At 35.4% G+C, this 19,871-nt stretch overlaps 1 protein-coding gene across 4 annotated transcripts in view; it reads right to left on the minus strand.

Annotated features, from left to right (window-relative positions):
- Cul3 (cullin 3) overlaps positions 1-19,871 on the minus strand; it is a 76,150-nt gene that overhangs the window by 38,316 nt on the left and 17,963 nt on the right. Inside the window, exons 2-4 of one of the 4 annotated variants that reach the window (XM_021197337.2) lie at positions 19,362-19,559; positions 18,304-18,431; positions 804-917 (exon numbers count right to left, since the gene is read on the minus strand). In XM_021197337.2, the coding sequence (XP_021052996.1) occupies positions 804-917; positions 18,304-18,414 (225 nt within the window). In that variant the 5' untranslated portion in view covers positions 18,415-18,431; positions 19,362-19,559. Of the gene's footprint in view, positions 1-803; positions 918-5,136; positions 5,236-18,303; positions 18,432-19,361; positions 19,560-19,871 lie in introns of those variants that run through there. The other 3 variants (XM_029538350.1, XM_021197336.2, XM_029538351.1) reach the window with 3 other exon arrangements.

A 19,871-nucleotide genomic window follows, 5' to 3' on the forward strand; every position in this document is an offset into this window, starting at 1 on the left:
AAGGCTTTTAAATACTTTTTATTTTGAAGCACAGTGCTAAATATTAAGAAAAGATTGTTTTCCTCTCCTTTTCATATGCATGCTCAAACCTGGTAATGCAGGTACATAGCCTGTGACGGTCCAATTTTTTCTCCACATTCTTTTGGGGGCAATGTCTCTCAAACAATCCCAGAATTTAAATATGGATATTTAACTCAGATTTCTTCGGGGACCCCTAACTCCACCTTTCAAAGCTGGAAAGACAGATGAGACACCACACCCACTCAGCATTGGTATGGGTCCTGGGGATCCAAACCCCCAGCCCTCTTGCTTGCTTGCCAAGTATTTTACCACTGAGATATCACACCTCCCCAGCTCGACAATACAAATTTTTAAGTCATGCCTTTTTAGCATTTTAAACATGCATGATTAAGACTTCATTGACACAGGTCAAGGGTAGCCTTTACAAAGGAAGTGTTTTTACTTAAAAATCAAAAACCAGGACCTGGAGAGTTGTTTACTGGAAAAGAGTACTTGCTGCTCTTGCAGAGGACCTGAGTTTCGGGTAAATCACAACTACTTGGAACTCCAGTTCCTGGGAATAGATACAATGTCCTCTGACCACTACAGGCATTGTAGCACATGGCACACATACAAGTATATAGGCAAAACACTTCTATATAAAGCAGTCCTATAAAAAAACAAAAGAAACAAAACCTAAAACTACCTCCAAAAAAAATCTAGCCAGCACCCAACTAAAACTGACCGAAAGTCATTGTTTCTAAATGTTGGACTTTTTAAAAGAAAGATAAAACGCTACTTACCATATACATTAATATGTCTCTAATCATCACCATGGCTGTTTGATGATCATTCCAAGCTTGATTTAGTGTTTGAAGAAAGTTGTTATTCAATGAATTTAGTACATCTTCTCGCACCTATTAATAGAATAGTTCATTAGTTTATTTATACACATAAGCACTCATACAAATACATGCACATATATTTGTTGAATAAAGTAGTAAAGTAGAATCCTTAGCTTTAAATCAAAACATTGTTATGGGCCAGGCAGAAGGTTAATCTATACCTTACACAGAGCAGACTACCAAATGTGCTACACAGAGCAGACTACCAAATGTGCTCATTTAGTTCAAATTTCTCTCCTGAAATCCACAATTAAAAAAAGCAACCTCCGAGGCATTTCGAAACACCCAGTGGCTTGACGTAAAATAAAATCCCAAATCCTTACAACAAAACGGATTTATTCTTAGTCCCAGACTATCGTGCTCATGAGATTTCCTAGTACTCTTCCCCAGGTATGAAACTCAAGATCAGTGATATGGAATCAAACTGCCTGAGCGCTGCCAATGCTAGGCTTGGTTCGTGACATATAAAATAGCATCCTTAAGGATTGAAATGAGAATAATATACTAAGTTCTCCAAGGACAAAAAAAAGTAAACCTCTAGCAACAACCATGCTTGGCCACTGTCACTCAAATCACATGGCCTTACTTCACTTTCTTCTAATCAAATTTCACCTCCAGTCTTCCCTAACCTCTCCCTCCCTCTCTCTCCCACCTATACTATTTCAATACAATCTCTCTACAGATACTATTTCTAACTCTCTATACAGTCTCTTTATATATACATTCTATTTCTATCTCTCTACTTCTTTATCCTCTGTTTCACCTTACATTACCTATCTATTTACTGCTTCTTCCACTAAAATCTAAACACCTCCATGGTAGCAGAATGCCTCACTTTTTAGTGTTCTTCCTCTACAAATAATACATACAGCTCTTGGTAAATAGAAGATCATGTCAACTATCAGCTAAGATTTTCATGAAGTTCCCTCATATCTGAAATGTGTTCTTTGTCTAAGCATAACAAAAGACCACTTAATTTTCCCTTTCTTAATCTCCAAGCTTGCTATCAACTTCTCTAGCTAACGTTGCCTGTTGTGCTATCAGCTCAATGAAAAGATTATTTGTGCAGAAGACAGATTTTTCTATGCTTATAACTTTAGAATGAAGAAGTAACATAGCTGTATCCCAAGTTTGTATAATTCTTTGAAATTACACAGTTGGACCTTCATATCTGTGTCCCACATCCACAGATTCAAGTAACAATGGATCAAAAATATTTGGGAGAAAATGCCTGTGTTCTACTGAAAACGTACACACCTCTCAACCTTGTCATTATTCCCCAAACACAACATAAAAGCCTTTTGGAACATCTCCACTGTATTCGCTATATGTAACTTAGAAATGAGTTCAAGTATAGAGGAGAATGGGTTGGATGATATGTGCACGCAGATGTCACAATAACGGAGCCAACCAACTACAAAGTTTGGTTGCTATGGGCATGAGGAAGCAACCCAAGAGGACAAGAAATGAGTATTATGCTGCCAATCTCTATAAATGTTTAATTCCAACATCTTCCACGGACCAACACAACTCTCATTAAGTCTAGCCTAAATAGTTTTTTTTTTTTTTTTTAAAAAGATTTATTTATTTATTATATGTAAGAACACTGTAGCTGTCTTCAGACACTCCAGAAGAGGGAGTAAGATCTTGTTACAGATGGTTATGAGCCACCATGTGGTTGCTGGGATTTGAACTCCGGACCTTCGGAAGAGCAGTCAGGTGCTCTTACCCACTGAGCCATCTCACCAGCCCCCCTAAATAGGTTTTTAACACCAAACATATGTTAAACCTTGTCAGGTTACGGAGAATCTCAAGCCATGGTGCATTTTTGAATTAATGAATTCAGATATACATATCTATAAATCTGAGTTGTAAGCACATGTAAATAAAATGCTATTCCACAGTAGATCAATTATTAAGTGGGTAGAAGCAAAGATTAAACATACTGAATGCCCTCAACATACAACATACTAAGTTAAAACCAGGAAAATCATGTCTAATTTATTTTTTAACTTTTGAAAAAATACCGCAACATTTATTTATTTAGTGGGTTTGTGCGCAAGCATGGATGTGTGTATGGGAATGTGAGTAACACTTTGTCCATGTGAAGGTGACAAAATAATCTGTAAGTTTGTTCTCTATATCTCATTAAGTCCTGGGGATTGAACTTAGATCATCAGACTTGAAAGGAAATGCTATCCTATTTTTTTCCTTAAATGCTGGAGAAAGGTAAATATTAGATTTTAATAATGGAATCATACATATAACCTACCCAATGTATAGTACGAAAACTATTAGCCTATCTCATAAACCCAGAAATTGGCCTATTTTAGTTTTTTAAGATTGAGCACCGTATTTAAAGTATTGCCCCTAGATTTGCTCCATGAGTACATTGTTATCAGAAGAGGACAAAAATGTTACTTGATAGAGCTATGATAATGAAATACTTTCACATAACAGGGACAAATTTGTTAAATTATGTATTGATGAGTAAATATATAATCTATATGAGTAGATAGAGGTTGCAAGATGCAATAGTGAACACACACATATACACACACACAAAAGAGCAGCATCTTGAAACAGTCTTCATCAAACTTCTTAAACCACACGGGACTACTAAAGACCCAAGCACTGAGAGGAGACAGATGATCCTGAGTTCCAAAGATAGCTTTAGATTACATAGCAAGGTCCCTACCACTACCAAACCAAAACTCTTAGACAATCTACATATGAAAATCATGTATTCCAAATACGAAAACATCTAGCCAACTATATTAAGTTTAATATAAACTCTATTGGAAACACATTTCCTTCCTACTTTTCTTTCTCTTATTTTTGTTTATTTGAGACAGAATATCTTTGTATAGCTCTGGTTTTCCTGGAACTAGCTTTGCAGGCCAGCCTGACCTCAAACTCAGAGATCCAACCTGCTTCTGCCTCCTGAGTGCTGGGGTTAAAGGCATGAGCCACCATCTAACTGGGTATACAATTCAAATCAGAAAATTATTCATAAATATACCTGACATATTTGTTCAATGAATAAAAAACTGACCAGTCTAATAAGAAGTTAGTATTATGAAATGTTCTCTAGAATGTACTGACTTATACACTTGAAAATATATCAGCAAATACTTCATGTGATATAATGTTTACAATTTATATCAGTGTAGTGGTTTGATTGAAATGTCCTCCATAATTCTTGGACATTAGAATACTTAGTCACTTATCAATGGCTGTAAGATTAGGAAGTATATCCCTGCTGGAGGGAGTATGCTGCTGGAACCCACTTGGAGAATTCAAAAGTCATGTGCTAATTCTAGTGAGCTCTACCAAAACTTCCTGTTTGGGGTGTGAGATATGAGCTCCCAGTTATTCTTGCCTCCGTTGCCATGCTGTCCCATCATTATCAATCCTAAACCCCTGAAACTGTAAGCCCTAAATAAACTCTTCCCTTTATATGTTGCTTCAGTCATGGTATTTTATTATAGTAACAGAAAAGTAACTATGACAATCAGCCTCTGGGCAAAATTAAAAAGATATCAACCAGCACAGGCATCACAAATGATTATGCTATTTGCATCATTTTTCAAGGAATGAGACTGACAATCGTTATAGTGAGCTTTTACTGGGTAGAAAATATCTGACTAAAAGCTGTTTTATGATTGTTTTATTGGTTAAAGGCCTGCTGGGATACAAACCCAAGCTTTCTGCAGGAGCAGCAAGTGTTCTTAACTCCTGACCTTTCTCCCCAGCCTCACGATTATTCATTTTTTAACAACTGGGCATATATACAAAACCTAACAAAAATGAAGTATCTTAAACACAGTTGCTATTCTATTTATACTTATTCCAGACTATACTGTAAGAAAATCTTTTTAACAATTTCCTACAGAATTTTTCTACCCTTAAGTAATAAGTGAAGATATTTAAACACAATTCAAAGTAAAAATAAGATAAAATCCAACTTAATAAAAATTAACACCCTTTTAAAGGAAAAGTAAGTTGACATAAAAACTAAAATGTACATTAAGTTAGTGACTTGTTTTCAAAATTAACACAAAAATTGGGAATAGCAGAACAAGAAGTACCTGTGTAGTAACACTATTGTTAATCTATTAATATCATCATTACTTTTTTTCCACCAGCAAGGCAAGTGATCAGAACCTGCTGTAGAGGCAGTACTAGAATAAAGGGGCTACTATACACCAAATACTGAAAGAAAACTTACATTAAATTCATCCAGGTGAAGAGTTGACATTTGAAGAGCAACACAAGAAGAAACACGAAGAAGTAACCACGTCAGAAGTTAAGAGTAAGATGGGACCAACTGTGATGAGAAGGAAAACAAGCAGTGGAGAACTAATGGCTGGGTGTGGTACTTGGCCTTGCAAAAGAATTCTTATTCTCACAATACAGTGGATCAGTCTACAGAAAATTAAAACCACTTAAAAACTTTTGAAAAATTATAATCAAGTGAATGAGAAGACCAGCACTGACTACAAAGACCTATCTGATAGACTATAATTGAAAGCATATAAGGAACTTTTAAAATTTAACAAAACACTATATAACTCTATTTTTAAAATGGGCAACAAAGGGTACCTAACTAAAGATAATCTGACAGCAAATAACTGATTGAAAAAATATTCAACAGCATGCCACAAGGGATAATACGGCAGTGATCATACATGCCTATTTGATGGCTAAAGTAAAACAGTCAAAACCTAACGCTGGCAAATCCATAACAGGAAACCTCTTATTCACTGTTGACAGGAATGCAAGTATGCAGTTTTCATTGAGAGCAAACAAACAAAAGTCTTGTTCCCTTCAATACAAAAATCAACAGACTATGGCATACATGCAAACAGTGAAATTACTACTAAGCACTAAAAGGAAATATGGAACCAGGATGTGAAGAAGAAACTTAAATGCATCAGTCAAGCAGTCACTCTGAGCAGGCTACATGCTGTGTGACTACAATTACATGATATTCTAGGAAATGCAAAACTAAGGAATCAGTAAAATATTGGGTTGTCATTCTGTAATGATTGGGGGGAGGTAGAATTCAGCAGACTGTAATTGTTACATACATCCCCAAATTTATACCTTTAAATCCACAGCTTCAGCTCACATTAAGGCTCATGTTAGCTATGGGCTCTGCATGGTAATGAGGCATCAGTATTGGTTAACAAAAAAGATGTATCACTCTATAAAAGAATGTTGGTTGAAGCAGATGCAGTGAGAGCCAGTGCACGAGAAATTGCTAGGCCTTCCATTCAATTTAAAAATCTAAAATTTCTCTGGAAAACAAATGACATTTAAACAAATTCTGAGGCCATCCCAAATCCAAAGGCGGACAGTACACAAAAGTAAATTGCTATCTAGGCAACCCTGGTCCAGGGGCAGAAGACCACCACTGGCTTAAGAAGCAGGCTAGCCTTGCTAGCTTTTGCGCTACTTCAACACCACTACTATATTGTTGTAACAGTATTTACACAATTCTGGCTCCTGATAATAATATTGGTTGTATTTGCAATGCATCATGGAAAAGGGTTATATTATAATGAAAATAAGTCATGTGAGATAAGTTTTAACTGTCACCCTGACTTGTAAACCATTGCAAAAACAAAACAAAACAAAACAAAACAAAACAAAAAAACGACTCCATCTACAGATGCTGTTAAAATGAGAAAAGTAAAGCCAGACTATGAAAAAAAAAAAACCCAAATGCATAAATCATACAACTCAATAAAGAAGTCAAAGGACTCTTTAACGTCTTGAACAGACACTTCATAAAAGAAGAAAAGCAGAAGGCAATTTTTCAAGAAGAAACTATGAACCATGCTAGAATTCTAAAGTAAGCTGACAGTAATCAAGTGCTGACAAAGATAAGGAGCAAATGGAAGCAAATTCGTACAACCATATATGAGCTAGTCATTTTTATGAAGTTACATACATACACACTTTATCATATGGCCTAGAAATCTCATTTCTAAATATTTATCCCAGAGGAATTAAAATTTATCCACACAAAATTTACACACATATTTATAAGCTTTATTCACAATCTCAAAAACTGTATACAAGAATCAATCACCTTTCATTAAACACAAGTAACAAATGGTAATATTGAGACAACCTCGTATGAGCTGATCATTAACAAAAGGAACCAACTGAATTGGTAGAAATAATTAATGCTCAAAGAAGCTGGTCACTTAAGGTAGTAAACTGTGGTGCCAGTTACAAAACATCCTTCAAATATAAGATTATAGTAAAAAGAGAACTGGCCAGTAGTTACAGATATCAGAAGACAAGGAGTACATAGCTATGAAGGGAGTAATCAGTTTTGTGGGGGTAAAGGAACTTTTCCACATTGAAGGTAGTGGCAGCTGCAACAATCTGTATACATGCAAAAACTATACATGAAAATAAAAGCCAATTTGTATATATTCACTAAAATCCTGGTAATAAAATTCTCAAGTTGGACCTTGTCAAAAACTACAGTTAAACATTGTTAAACAACTTAAATGTCAAAAAATCCTGGATTACATAACTTTAACATATTAAACTAATAGTGTAACAAACTAGGTTTGCATACTATTTATTTCTGTGAATACAGCTTTTTCTTACATTTTTAAAAATTTCAACTTGAGTTAAGATTAAAGTATAATTACTGAATCAAAAGGAAATCTTTTATTTTTCAGTAATAAATCTAAGTTCAAGCTATAATACATATATTCTTAAGTCAATGAAGCTCCTGGCACTCAGAAGAATGGAACCTGACAGGACAGGGGACAGAATTATCCAATTCTCTGTTCTTGAATCTCTATATCCAAGAGTTCCTGTAGATGGACAAGGCGGCTAATGTTAGGCCACAGGAAGATTATCTGCCAGAACATTCCACTCTCCAATACACAAATTTAGCCGCTAATAAAACTCGCACCTTTAAAATTTTAATGGCCAAAGTTAAAAACCCCAAAAAACAAATTTTAATCAAATGCCTAGATAGGACAGAAATCACCAAAAACAAAGTATAAAATTCTAATGTTTACCAAAACTGTAACAAAGCCATATAATTAGTAACAAATTGTAGTAAAAATTGAGGACTTCCTTTAATACTCAAAATACAAAGCAATATTTAGTCCAAAAATAAGACAAATCTCTTTATTTCATTCACTGGAAAACATAAACATGTCATTAAAATGGGGTGTGAATTATGTGGAATACATGCTAATTGTGCCAAGAACATTAAAAAGTACAACAAAGGCATTGCTCTGAGCATATTGTCCTAGAAATCTGTGGTATTTTAATCATCACTAAGAAACCAAAATAACCAAAATCATCATTTTCAGACAACTCTGTACGGGGTCTCTGACCAAGTCACCTACTTGGTCTCATCTGCAGCCCATTTCTTACATAAAGTATGACTGTGATTAATCACATCTGTGATTTCCTATCATGCCTGAAGTGTCTTACTAATTAGATACGATTTTTATTATTTGTGTTTAAAGGCAATTTTCTAGGATTGTGAAATAAGTCACCAGATGTCTGCTAAATAACTTTATGACTCTTGAACATTTACATGACCTACAAAAAAATCCATCTGTTTCTACTTATAAACGTGACTCTAGTATTATCTGTATGTGCTTAAGTAGGGACCTTGTTAACTTTACACATTTTTTAAAGGAATACTATTAAACAACATACAGTTATATTTCATATTCATACATTATGAATAGTGTCAGTACTTAATACTACAGGTGTTGCTACCCTTCCCTCTAGAACAGAAATAGCAGCATCAGTTAACACACAACACTAAAACTCCAATTCTACCTTTAACATGAATTTGGTGAATAGATGTTGCCATTATTCACTTACATTCTTTAGAGTCTGTATCTCAAACCAAACATCTATCAAGGCTAAGAAAATAAAATTTATATTGTATAGCTTTTTCAACTTTCCAAAAACCCATAAATGAGCTTTCTGAATGTCTGTCATTATTAGCTAGGTTGACCATACCATTCTAATTACTTTTCATTAACTGTTAAGAATAAAGGTAGGGATTAAAAATACCATCTCAAAACACTATTATATTCAAGAAATTTTTCTTCTGATTGATGCCCCATTTTTCTAGAAGTAATTTACTAATATATAGCTGTTAATATAGCTTTAAGAGTTCACAAAGATCAGACAAACTCTGAATCAAATCAAATATTCCACCACCGGTCTTTCTTTTAAATGCCTAAAAACTTACAAAGAAATGAAGCCATAGTATCAGGTAACACCTACCATTCAAAAGAATATACCCTTTCTTGTACTGACAGACTTATAGCATCAGGCAAAACAAGGTGCTATAGCAACATATATGCAATAGTAGGATATGAGATGCCTTAAATCACTTTCATATATTAAAGATATATATATATATATATATATATATATATATATATATATATATATATGGGCAAAGGGAAAAGCATGTATAACTTGGCACTTTTATAAGTATTCTTTTTGAGAAATAAGTATTTATTTTGTGTGCATGGAAGGTCAGAGAACAACTTGCCAGAACCAGATCTCCTTTCATCATGTGGATCTCAGTCAGGGACTGGATTCCGGCTGTAAGGCTTGGCAGTAAGTGCCTTTCCTGGAAAAGCCTTCTTGTCCAGCCTAAGAAGCATCCATTTTAATTTTCCAAATTTTGTATGCATAGGTTTTGTTTTTTGTTTTTTTTTTGCCTGCATATATGTGTTCGTATCACAGTGCATGCAGAAGCCAAAACAGACTGTCAGATACCCTGGGACTGAAGTTGTTGTTGTGAGCCACCATATGGGTGCTGGGAATCAAATGAGGTCCCTTAGAAGATCAATGAGTCTGTCTATATACTTGAAGTTCTAGCCAGAGCAATAAGACAACTAAAGCAGATCAAAGGATACAAATTGGAAAGAAGCCAATGTATTGCTATCCACAGATGATATGATAGTACACATAAGTGACCCCCAAAAATTCTACTAGAGAACTCCTACAACTGATAAACACTTTCAGCAAAGTGGCTGGGTACAAATTAAAAAAATATCAGTAGCCCTCTATACAAGTGATAAATGAGCTGAGAAAGAAATTAGCCCTTCACAATAATCACAAATATAAAAAATATCTTGGTGTAACTATAACCAAGCAAGTGAAAGACCTGTATGACAAGAATTTCAAGTCTCTGAAGAAAGAAATTAAGGAAGCTATCAGAAGATGGAAAGATCTCCCATGCTCATGGAGATAGGAAGGATCAACATAGTAAAATGGACATAGAACCAAAAGCAATCTACAAATTCAATGCAATTCCCATAAAAATTCCAGCAAAATTCTTTACAGATCCTTAAAGAGCAATTCTCAACTTCACATGGAAAACAAAAACCTATGATTGCTAAAACAATCTTGTACAACACAAGAACTTCTGGATGTATCACTATCCCTAATTTCAAACTGTACTAAGAGCAATAGTAATAAAAACCACATAGTACTGGCATAAAAACATACAGGTTGATAGATGGAATCGTGTTCAAAGACCCAGAAATAAAGCCACACACCTACAGACACTTGATTTTTGACAAAGAAGTAAAAACCATACAATGAAAACAAGAAAGCACCTTCAACAAAAGGTGTTAACTGGATGTCTACATGTAGAAGAATCCAAATAGATCCATATTGATCACCCTGTACAAAACTCAAGTCCAAGTAGATCAAAGACCTCAACATAAAACCGGATATACTAAATAGATGAGAGAGTGGAGAAAAGCCTTTAAGGAGATAACTTCGTGAATAGAACTCTCATAGGTCAGGCACTCAGACCACATAAAACTGAAAGGCAAAGGACACCATCAATAAGACAAAATAGCAACCTACAGAATGGGAAAAGATGTTCATCATCCTATAATGGTCAAGTGGAACTTTAATATCCGAAGACCTTAGTCATCAGAAAAATAAAAGCAAATAAAAAAATGACGCTGAGATTCCATCTTACACCTCTCTGAATGGGTACAATCAAAAGATCTAGTGACAGTTGATGCTGGCCAGGATGCTGATGGTAGTGCAACTTGTACAGTTAGTTACGTTGGAAATCAATTTGGCATTTTCTCAGGAAATTGATCACAGTTCTACCCCAAGACCCAGCTACATCACTCCTGGGCATATTCTCATAAGATACCCCACCACACCACGAAGACACTCACTCAACTATGTTCATAGCAGCTTTAATCATAATAGTCAGAAACTGGGAACAACCAAGATGTTTCTCAACTGAAGAGTAGAAAAAAGTGGTACATTTATTTACACAGTAATATACTACAAGGTTATTAAAAAACGAGGACATCATGAAATTTGCAGGCAAATGGATCCTGCAAAGAAAGACAAGCATGATATGTACTTATAGAGGATATTAGCCAGGAAGTACATGATAACTACGCTATAATCTTTAGACCTAAAGAACTAACACAAAGGGCCCAAGGGAGGATGCTTGAATCCCACTCAGAAGGAAATAAAAATAAAATAGATAATAGAAGGGGAGGAAGGGACCTGGGTGGGAGAGGGTGTGAGGAGGGGAACAGGAATGAGTATCAGCTGTGCAGAACAGGGGTAGGGAGAACTGGGAAAGATAACAAAATGGGGGGGGGGGTGCTTTTCTGGGACTAGTTAGAGACCTGATAGGGGAGACTCCTATGACTGTCTTTGGCAGTTACCCTAAGACTCCAAAGCAGCTCGGGATATGGAGACTTAAGTGGCTACCACCTCCTGTAGCCAGATAGGACTTCCCATGGAGCGAGGGGACAACAACACAACCACAAAACCTTTGACCCAAAACATTCTATCAAGGGACTTTACTTCCTAGCCGGCAGCCTTTTCTCTGACCCCTGTTATCACATTAAACAACTCTAATATTCAACAAAGCAGGCCGTTTTCCCAAAAGCTTTAAGTTAAAAGTATAAGATGGCACAAGAACTTAAAGTAAAAGTCAATGAAGCACAGAATAGGGTTGTCATTTGTTGCGATAAATCTCCAACCCAAATATGCCCCAGCAATGAAAACACAACTCAATTAATATGAATACAAGCTGTGCACCTAGATTGGGCAGATCTACCACCTCATTACCATCTTCCACGTCTATGAGACCCCTTATAACTTGCAGTTTCTCCACTTTTCTTCTTTCTCTTCCTCCTCCTGTGTCCTCTCTCTCCCATTTCCTCCTCCTCTCTCCCAATCTTCCTCTCCAGCTCCCTTTATCTGACCAATCATCAGCTCTCCTTTATTTTATGAATTAAGGTGGGAAGATTTACAGGAAATCACCTGAGTGCTGACTCATTCCTTGTTCACAACCCCTCACAGGAGAACAGAATTAACTTTAAATATAATTAGCCCCAGGGCTATCCGCAACACGCATTAAGCATTTTACACTGTCAGGTCCATTTGCAGCCACCTTCTTTTAAAATTTTAAAATAAGGGCTCCTTCCAGGAATACTTAAGACCCAAAGCTCTTACAGTATTTCTCAAAGTCTAACACACGTGCCAACCTCTTTGCTACAGATGCCTCTGAAAACCTTTTCTACTCCAGCCACCTCCACACTGAGCAAATGCATACCTGACTTCTTTCTTACGTAGTGTTTATCTTGGAACTATTGTCTTTGTCATGATAAATCTTTATTGAAATTAGACTATCTCTCTACATTGCTTTACATTTCCCTAAGAACAGAGGAGGACTAAAAAAGTTTTAACATAAAAGTTAAGTCTTCTCAACTAACTGGCCTACAAGCTTAAGTTATCAACTTCATTTCTACAACTAGTACCCTCCTCACATAAACATTCTCTAAATCATCTATGTATAGATATAACATTTAATACATTAATTCTCCTCACCTAAAATATGGGAGAAAAAGAAAATATCAAGACTCCAAGAAACTGGTTTACAGATACAATTTTCTACCAAAGAGGGTAACTTAAAAAAAGAAAAGAAAAAAGAAAGAAAGGAAGCAAGTTATTTGTTCTTCAAGTAAGACTTTGCATTTGCAAATCAATTCAAAATAGAAAGTCATCTAAAATTTTAAACTCTGGCCTGTTCATGGTTCCAATTCACCTTTGGTAAACTAGTAAAGTCAGAACTATAACCCACAGATTCAAGTATGTCAATCTAAAACTTGTAATGCACACAAAGGCCATGAAAATTAAAAAAAAAAAAAAAACATCACAAAGTTGTTTCTTCTTGGACTTATGAAAAGGTTTTACTTTACACACATTTATGCTTCAGACTGTGAGTAGTAAGCATCAGAAACTATGTTTCCAAGTCCTAATGACCTAAATATGCCAACTCTGGTGGCTCACACCCATCATCCTAACTCATGAGGCTTAGGATAGCCAGTCTGAGGGTAAACCTGGATTATACAGGCAGATTCTATCTCAAAACAAAGAAACAACCTGACATGATGATGCATGCCTTTAACCCCAGCAGTGAGAAGGCAGAGACAAAGGCAGAAATGGAGCAAGAAACAAGTGGGTAACCTATGGGTTTGAGGCCAGTCTATTCTACACATTGAATTCTCTAAGCTAGCCAGGGTTATATACTCAAACTCTGTCTCAATAAATAAATGCATAAATATTAAAAGGGTAAAATTTTAAAAAGAAAACCACTGAAACAAGGCAAAGTAACAACAAAAATTTATCATACACTCCTTATTTAAGATTAAGAAAGTATACATTCTAACTTCAGCTTCATTTTAGAAATCAATATAGCCCAGAAAAGTCTAGTAAGTTTTTCAAGATCACTAGAAGCAAAATTAGCCTATTAACCTTGTAGGTTCAATTCTCACTTCTACTTAGTACTTTCCCCCACTGCAGCTACATCCAAGTTATTTATTAAATAAATGCTCAGTAGAAGGCAGAAGAATAATTTCCTTACCACAGACAGGACAACCCTAGAGACTTGTCAGTTGCATTTAGCATCCCAAATTGGAAGTATCTAAGGAATAAGGAAATTCATCCTTACTGTATCTACAACTGACAAGAAAAATGGTCACTAAATTTAGAAAAGCAAAGCTGCCTTTCAACATTTCTCTCTCTCTCTCTCTCTCTCTCTCTCTCTCTCTCTCTCTCTCTCTCTCTCTCATATGTAAGTACACTGTAGCTGTCTTCAGACACTCCAGAAGAGGGCGTTAGGTCTTGTTACGGGTGGTTGTGAACCACCATGTGGTTGCTGGGATTTGAACTCTGGACCTTTGGAAGAGCAGTTGGGTGCTCTTTCCCACTGAGCCATCTCACCAGCCCCTCAACATTTCTGAATTACTTATACATCAACCATCAGGAGGTAACATTATACATGTAAGACCCCATGCATCTGAAAACTTCTGTGCTCTGTAGTTCTTACTACTATACTGGTGTATATTACTGTCATTACTGACATAAATCATCAGCTTCGGGATTATTTCTTCCTAGTTTTCTTCAAGTCACAAGCCCTCTTAATTCTCCAAGCAACAGCACAAGTAGGATTTTAATAACCTATAACAGCATGCCACCATCTTGTTTAACCACTGTTGGCTTTCTAACATGCATATAGTTAAGAACCAAGACATCCTGCCACAGCTTCAAGGTCTGGCATGATGGGTTTCTAACTCTCCAAGTTCATCTTGTCCTGTTCCCAGCACCTACCAATGCTTACACAAAATTTTCAGAGCAGATTTCCTAAGAGTGAAGATTCTATGAATTGGTAAAGGATGTCCTGCTATTTAGAATCAAGTTTCACTGGAATCCCACCATAAGCATTCACTTACATATGGCATACTGCTGCTCTCTGTACCTCAGAAGAAAAACTAAGGAGTGTGACAGAGACAGGCACAGAAAAGCAAATACTATTTGGCTCTTTACAAAAAACATAGTCATTCTCTTTGTCTAGCATTCTTCAACCATTCCTTGGAGACTGCTCATCTTGAAGTCCCAATTTAAACATCACCACTTCTTCAAATGGCCCTAATGGACCCATGCAGTTACTCTCAGTATTTTTCCTCATGCTTTTACTGCTTTTTAAAATTAAGCATGCTTATTCCGTGGGTAGAAATAAAACATGTTCTGTTTATATATTCCTTACATCCAACTCAGAGCCTGGCAATTAAGAAATACCCAGCATGCTGAATTCTGTAATGACAAAGCTAGAAGGATACTTCCGAGGCACTAACAAACTAGTATGTAAAACTCCTTAAATACAGAAAACATCAGAAATATTTTTTAGCTATACTGTCATTCCTTAAGAAAGGAGAGAATACATCTGTGAGAAACTGATATTTTCATGCTTACTAAAATACAGTATTTTTCTTATGGGAAGGCACAAAGACTAATAGCCCATGTTCTGCTTTCTGTTAACTTCTTTGGGGCTCAGTTTCCTAGCAGGAAATATTCTAGAGATAGAATACACTACCAGTGCTAGACTAGAGATAGTACTTGGATTATTTGTACCTTTTTTCTATTTTGGAAATATTTCTTAAATTAATAATCAACTACTTTAATAATTAAAATAGTAATTATAAATTATGTCATTGTAATATAGTTAACAATCAAATTAATAATAGGAGTTTTATGTTTTATCTACAACATCTTTTCACCTACCTCCATTGTCAGTACTGCTCTAACAAAAACATTATCAAAGTGCTCATTATTTTCATCACAAAAAAGTCTAAGTACTAAAAACAACATAAAAACAGCCTGACTCAATGTAAAAATTCAATTTCCTTTCAAGTCTGAAAAGACAGGTCCTGGTTAGACAATGACACTAATGTTTATCCAGCCATTTACCTGCCTGCCTACCTACCTACCCCTTTACCTACCAATATATTTATCTACCTTATTATGTTATTCAGATAGATGAGGTAACTACAGACAAGAAAATGCAATGCAATACGGTATAGGTGATATGGGTCCCATGCAGAATATAGTTATGTATCATACTTAGCATTGCCAAAAAATGTCTTCACTGAAGCAGCTGGTACTTCCTACATCCTGAGACAAGCATTTTGAGCTACTATATACTGACCTCTCCTATCCAATAACAGTTCTCTCTTGGTAGTGGCCCGTTCGTATAGTAACGCTCTATCTGCAGCTATTACTTTTTCTCCCCTAAGAATAAAAACGAATATAAATAGACAAAACTAAAAGAAAGCAGATTCTAGCAGACATTCAAACCTAATTTATTTGAAACACTGAACAGATGAGAGGAGTCAGTACACTTTCTCATTAGAAAGGCCTTGTTAAATATGTGGAGAAATAAAACATTTCAAATGGTAGGGATATACTATACATTATGTATAAGAAGAAAATCAGAATTTAGTGTACCTATATTAAATTTTTAACTTTAAAATTTAGAATAATTAACTTAAAAACATGTCTCTCTGGAATGTGAAGGATCTATGTGCAAAGCAGACAAACAGCCCTCCCTAGAAAACAAATCTATGGCTGTCATAGTCTTGGAGTTTATAATATCTAAAGATGTGAAGAGGTGTTGTTCAAGCCATCTGGGCTGTATGAAATTTGTAATGGCAACCCAAGCTGAGACAACAGTTATGCGACTGCATTAAGCCTGCATTTCTCATGGCAGGATTATTCTTATGACTTATTCTTATGATTAAGTACATAATAATAATCACATTCCAGATTCCAAAATCATTCACTTATGCACTGACTTCACACTCTCACCTCTTTTCTCTTTACTTTTAACATGAGCCAGTTTTCATCAGCACATGCCTGTAGATTTTTTTCTGAGTCTGTGTCCAAGTTACAAAGCAGTTTAAAATACCAATTACACCTTCTAACCAACTCCTACTAAAACCCTTCACTGATTCGTCAATATAGTCTTCAAAATGATCCTGTCAAGTATCTTCTCTCATTTTCAAAAGGCATTATTTAACTCTGACATTCAACTAACCTGAAAGCCCTACCAACTAGGGCTGGGCCTAACACATTATAAATGCAAAAAGAAAAAAAGTTATAATCAGTATTATCATGATTCCCTAACAAATATGAACATTATTTTCTTAATTTAATTCTCCATCATTCTTAATCCCACATCTAAGAACTAAGTATTCCAATCCACCACCCTTTGGTAGCTTTAAGCAAAATATTCTACTCTTTTTATCTTTCCTCTTTTTGTAAAAGTCTATCCTCTTAAGTTAGTTTTCCTTATTTCTAACAACTACCTGTAAGTTTCCTCAACATTCATCCCTTGACTCTAGTCATTTCATCCTCTGAAACATAATGCTTACTCCTCAGTACATACGACCAAGTACCAAGTCTCCATGTATAGTTCTGAGTTTTAAAGTCTATCTACAAACATGTATTTGAAGATCTTAGGGCTCACATGTAAAATGACTAAGGTATTTTCCAATGATAAAAATTGTCAATATAACCTAAAACAAAACTTACCCTGCTCCAAGTCACTTTATAGACTGATGTCATAGTACTCCTACTAGATATACCACAATTTTCCAAGCAAACTAATTTTGCCTGTCTCATTTCTACTCACTCTTTTCTCATCTTTCCTTTTATTCAGATTTTTCAAGGTTCCTTCTGAGTCTAATAAACACCATCTTGATTCTATATTTCAAATCTCACCTCATATCAGTAATCTCTAAATGTTTTTATATTGTCACACACATGCACCTCTTAAGTCCTTCCACTTTTTAATTCAAATTCCTCAGTGATGCATTCAAATTTATTAAACTTTTCCTATGTTCTCTGCCATATAATTCTGTAATTATTATACTCCTCAGTCAGCATCCTCTTTTCCCCCTAAAAGTAACCAGTTCTTTTAAAAACCATGTATGATCTGCTATACTAGAATGCCTCCCAGTGCTTGGATGCAACCCTTAATCCTTTATATAAAGACTTAGTTAAATTTCCTTTCTCATGAAATCTTACAGAGCTCAGGTTAATTTTACCTTCACATAATCCCTACGCTATATTTGCATAGGGTTTCACACTATTACTCAAAGTGTGTCATCTCTCACATCAAAGTAAAAACAACCCCAGGAAGGAATTGTATACACTACCTCTGTGCACCTACTGTATTTTTTTTTAACTAAAAATGAAGCACAGGTATCTAACAAAAACTTGATTGTACGATGAATATAATCCTCCTAAAAGTCATGAAATACTAAACTACCTAGCTCACTTAATCTCTCCACTCCACCTTCCAGAGAAAGAAATTCTAGAAGACAGATAGGAACGAAAAAGCTGCTTGCAACCCTACAGTGATGACTCAAAAAACCATCAATGAACACTGAAACCACTGTGTGGAAGTTTCTTCAGGACAGGACATTCATACAATCAAAGTATCACTGAACAGATTACTTAGGAATTACAAAGGGAAAAATGGTACCTTTACAGTGAAGAAATCTGGCGGACACCAAGTGATCAAAGTTAACATCACCAATAATGGGATAAACTGACAGCATGTGCCTCCTGATGTGATGCACTGAGGACACAACATCACTTAACGTATTATTCCTGCCAAAAATGCACAACCTGAAACTAGTCATGAGGAAACAATCAGACAAGCCAAAATCTGAGGGACAATCTATAAATCAACTGACCTACAACCTTCAAAAATGCCAATGTACAGATAGACCAAGTCTGAGGAACTTAGCATGTGTGATCCTAGATTGGATCATGGATCAGAAAAAATTACTGTAGAGGGCATCACTGCTACATAGAACAACCAGTGAAATCTAACATGGTACTATACTAATACTAAGCTATCTAGTTTTCTTCATACCTCTTTGGTTATGTAAGACAACTTCCTTATTCATAGGAAACATGTAAGCTAATAATTTAGGGTAAATGAAATGTAAACCTTATTCTCTAATTGTTCAATAACAATTACAATAAATAAAACACAGCAATAGACTGATTTGCAAATAATGTAGCAAAATGTATAGGTTAAAAATATGAGTTCATTTTACTATTCATAAAACATTTCTACCTCCCCCACCAAATATTCAAGAAATGAGTATCACGAAAAGTATCAATGAATTTGTGATATGTCACACTGTATCTGGCAATCTTAAAGCAATTTCATAACTGAAATTAGTTTTTTTGCCACTGTTAACCACTAAATTGATCTTTAAAGATTTTCTATTTACCACAAAACTTAGCTCAAACTTAGCTCAAGTGAGTAGTCTATTTCAAGAGTTTGTAAAATGTTTGCTTCATTAACTATGATTATATATTCAAAACAGACCACAAACTTCATCTCTTCTCAACTATTTTAAATTGTGATTTAGTCTATTATAGGTTCTCAGTAAGGTTTTACAATATAGTCACATGCTAAATATAGGCTTCATGTAGCCTTGAAAAGAATGTCCTGGTCAAAATACAACAGTAAAAGGAGTCTCTACGGTCAAAATTGTATTAGCAACAGTCCTATAAATTGGGTACCTTATTTATGAGATGTTCAGTAACAACTTCTCTTAGTCCAGTGTAGAGCTTTTCTCCATGTTTATGCAAAACCATTGTATATGCATTTCTATAGAGCTCCTCAAAACTAAGACCACTGTTATTCTTACGCTGGATTTCTTGAATTGCATTTTTCAGAAGGTCCCAAATGCTGTTTACATATTTTTCATCCATGGTCATCTGTAATATCCAAGAGAGAAAGGGGAGAAAAAGTTGAAATTAATTTTGTATTTGTTCATATCATACATATCTTGACTATGACAATGATTTACAGGAACATTAACAACTGTTTTATCTTAATAAAATAAGGTAAACTACATCTGAAGTTGCTTGAGCTAACAGAAACATTCTTACTTAATCACTTATAATCACCTACATCCCTAAATATACCAAAACACTCTACTTTAAAACCCCATTGTTGGGCTGGTGAGATGGCTCAGCGGGTAAGAGCACCCGAGTGCTCTTCCAAAGGTGCAGAGTTCAAATCCCAGC

The sequence above is a fragment of the Mus pahari genome, chromosome 5 (genome assembly GCF_900095145.1).
Source record: "Mus pahari chromosome 5, PAHARI_EIJ_v1.1, whole genome shotgun sequence".
In the NCBI taxonomy this organism is placed as follows: Eukaryota; Metazoa; Chordata; class Mammalia; order Rodentia; family Muridae; genus Mus; species Mus pahari.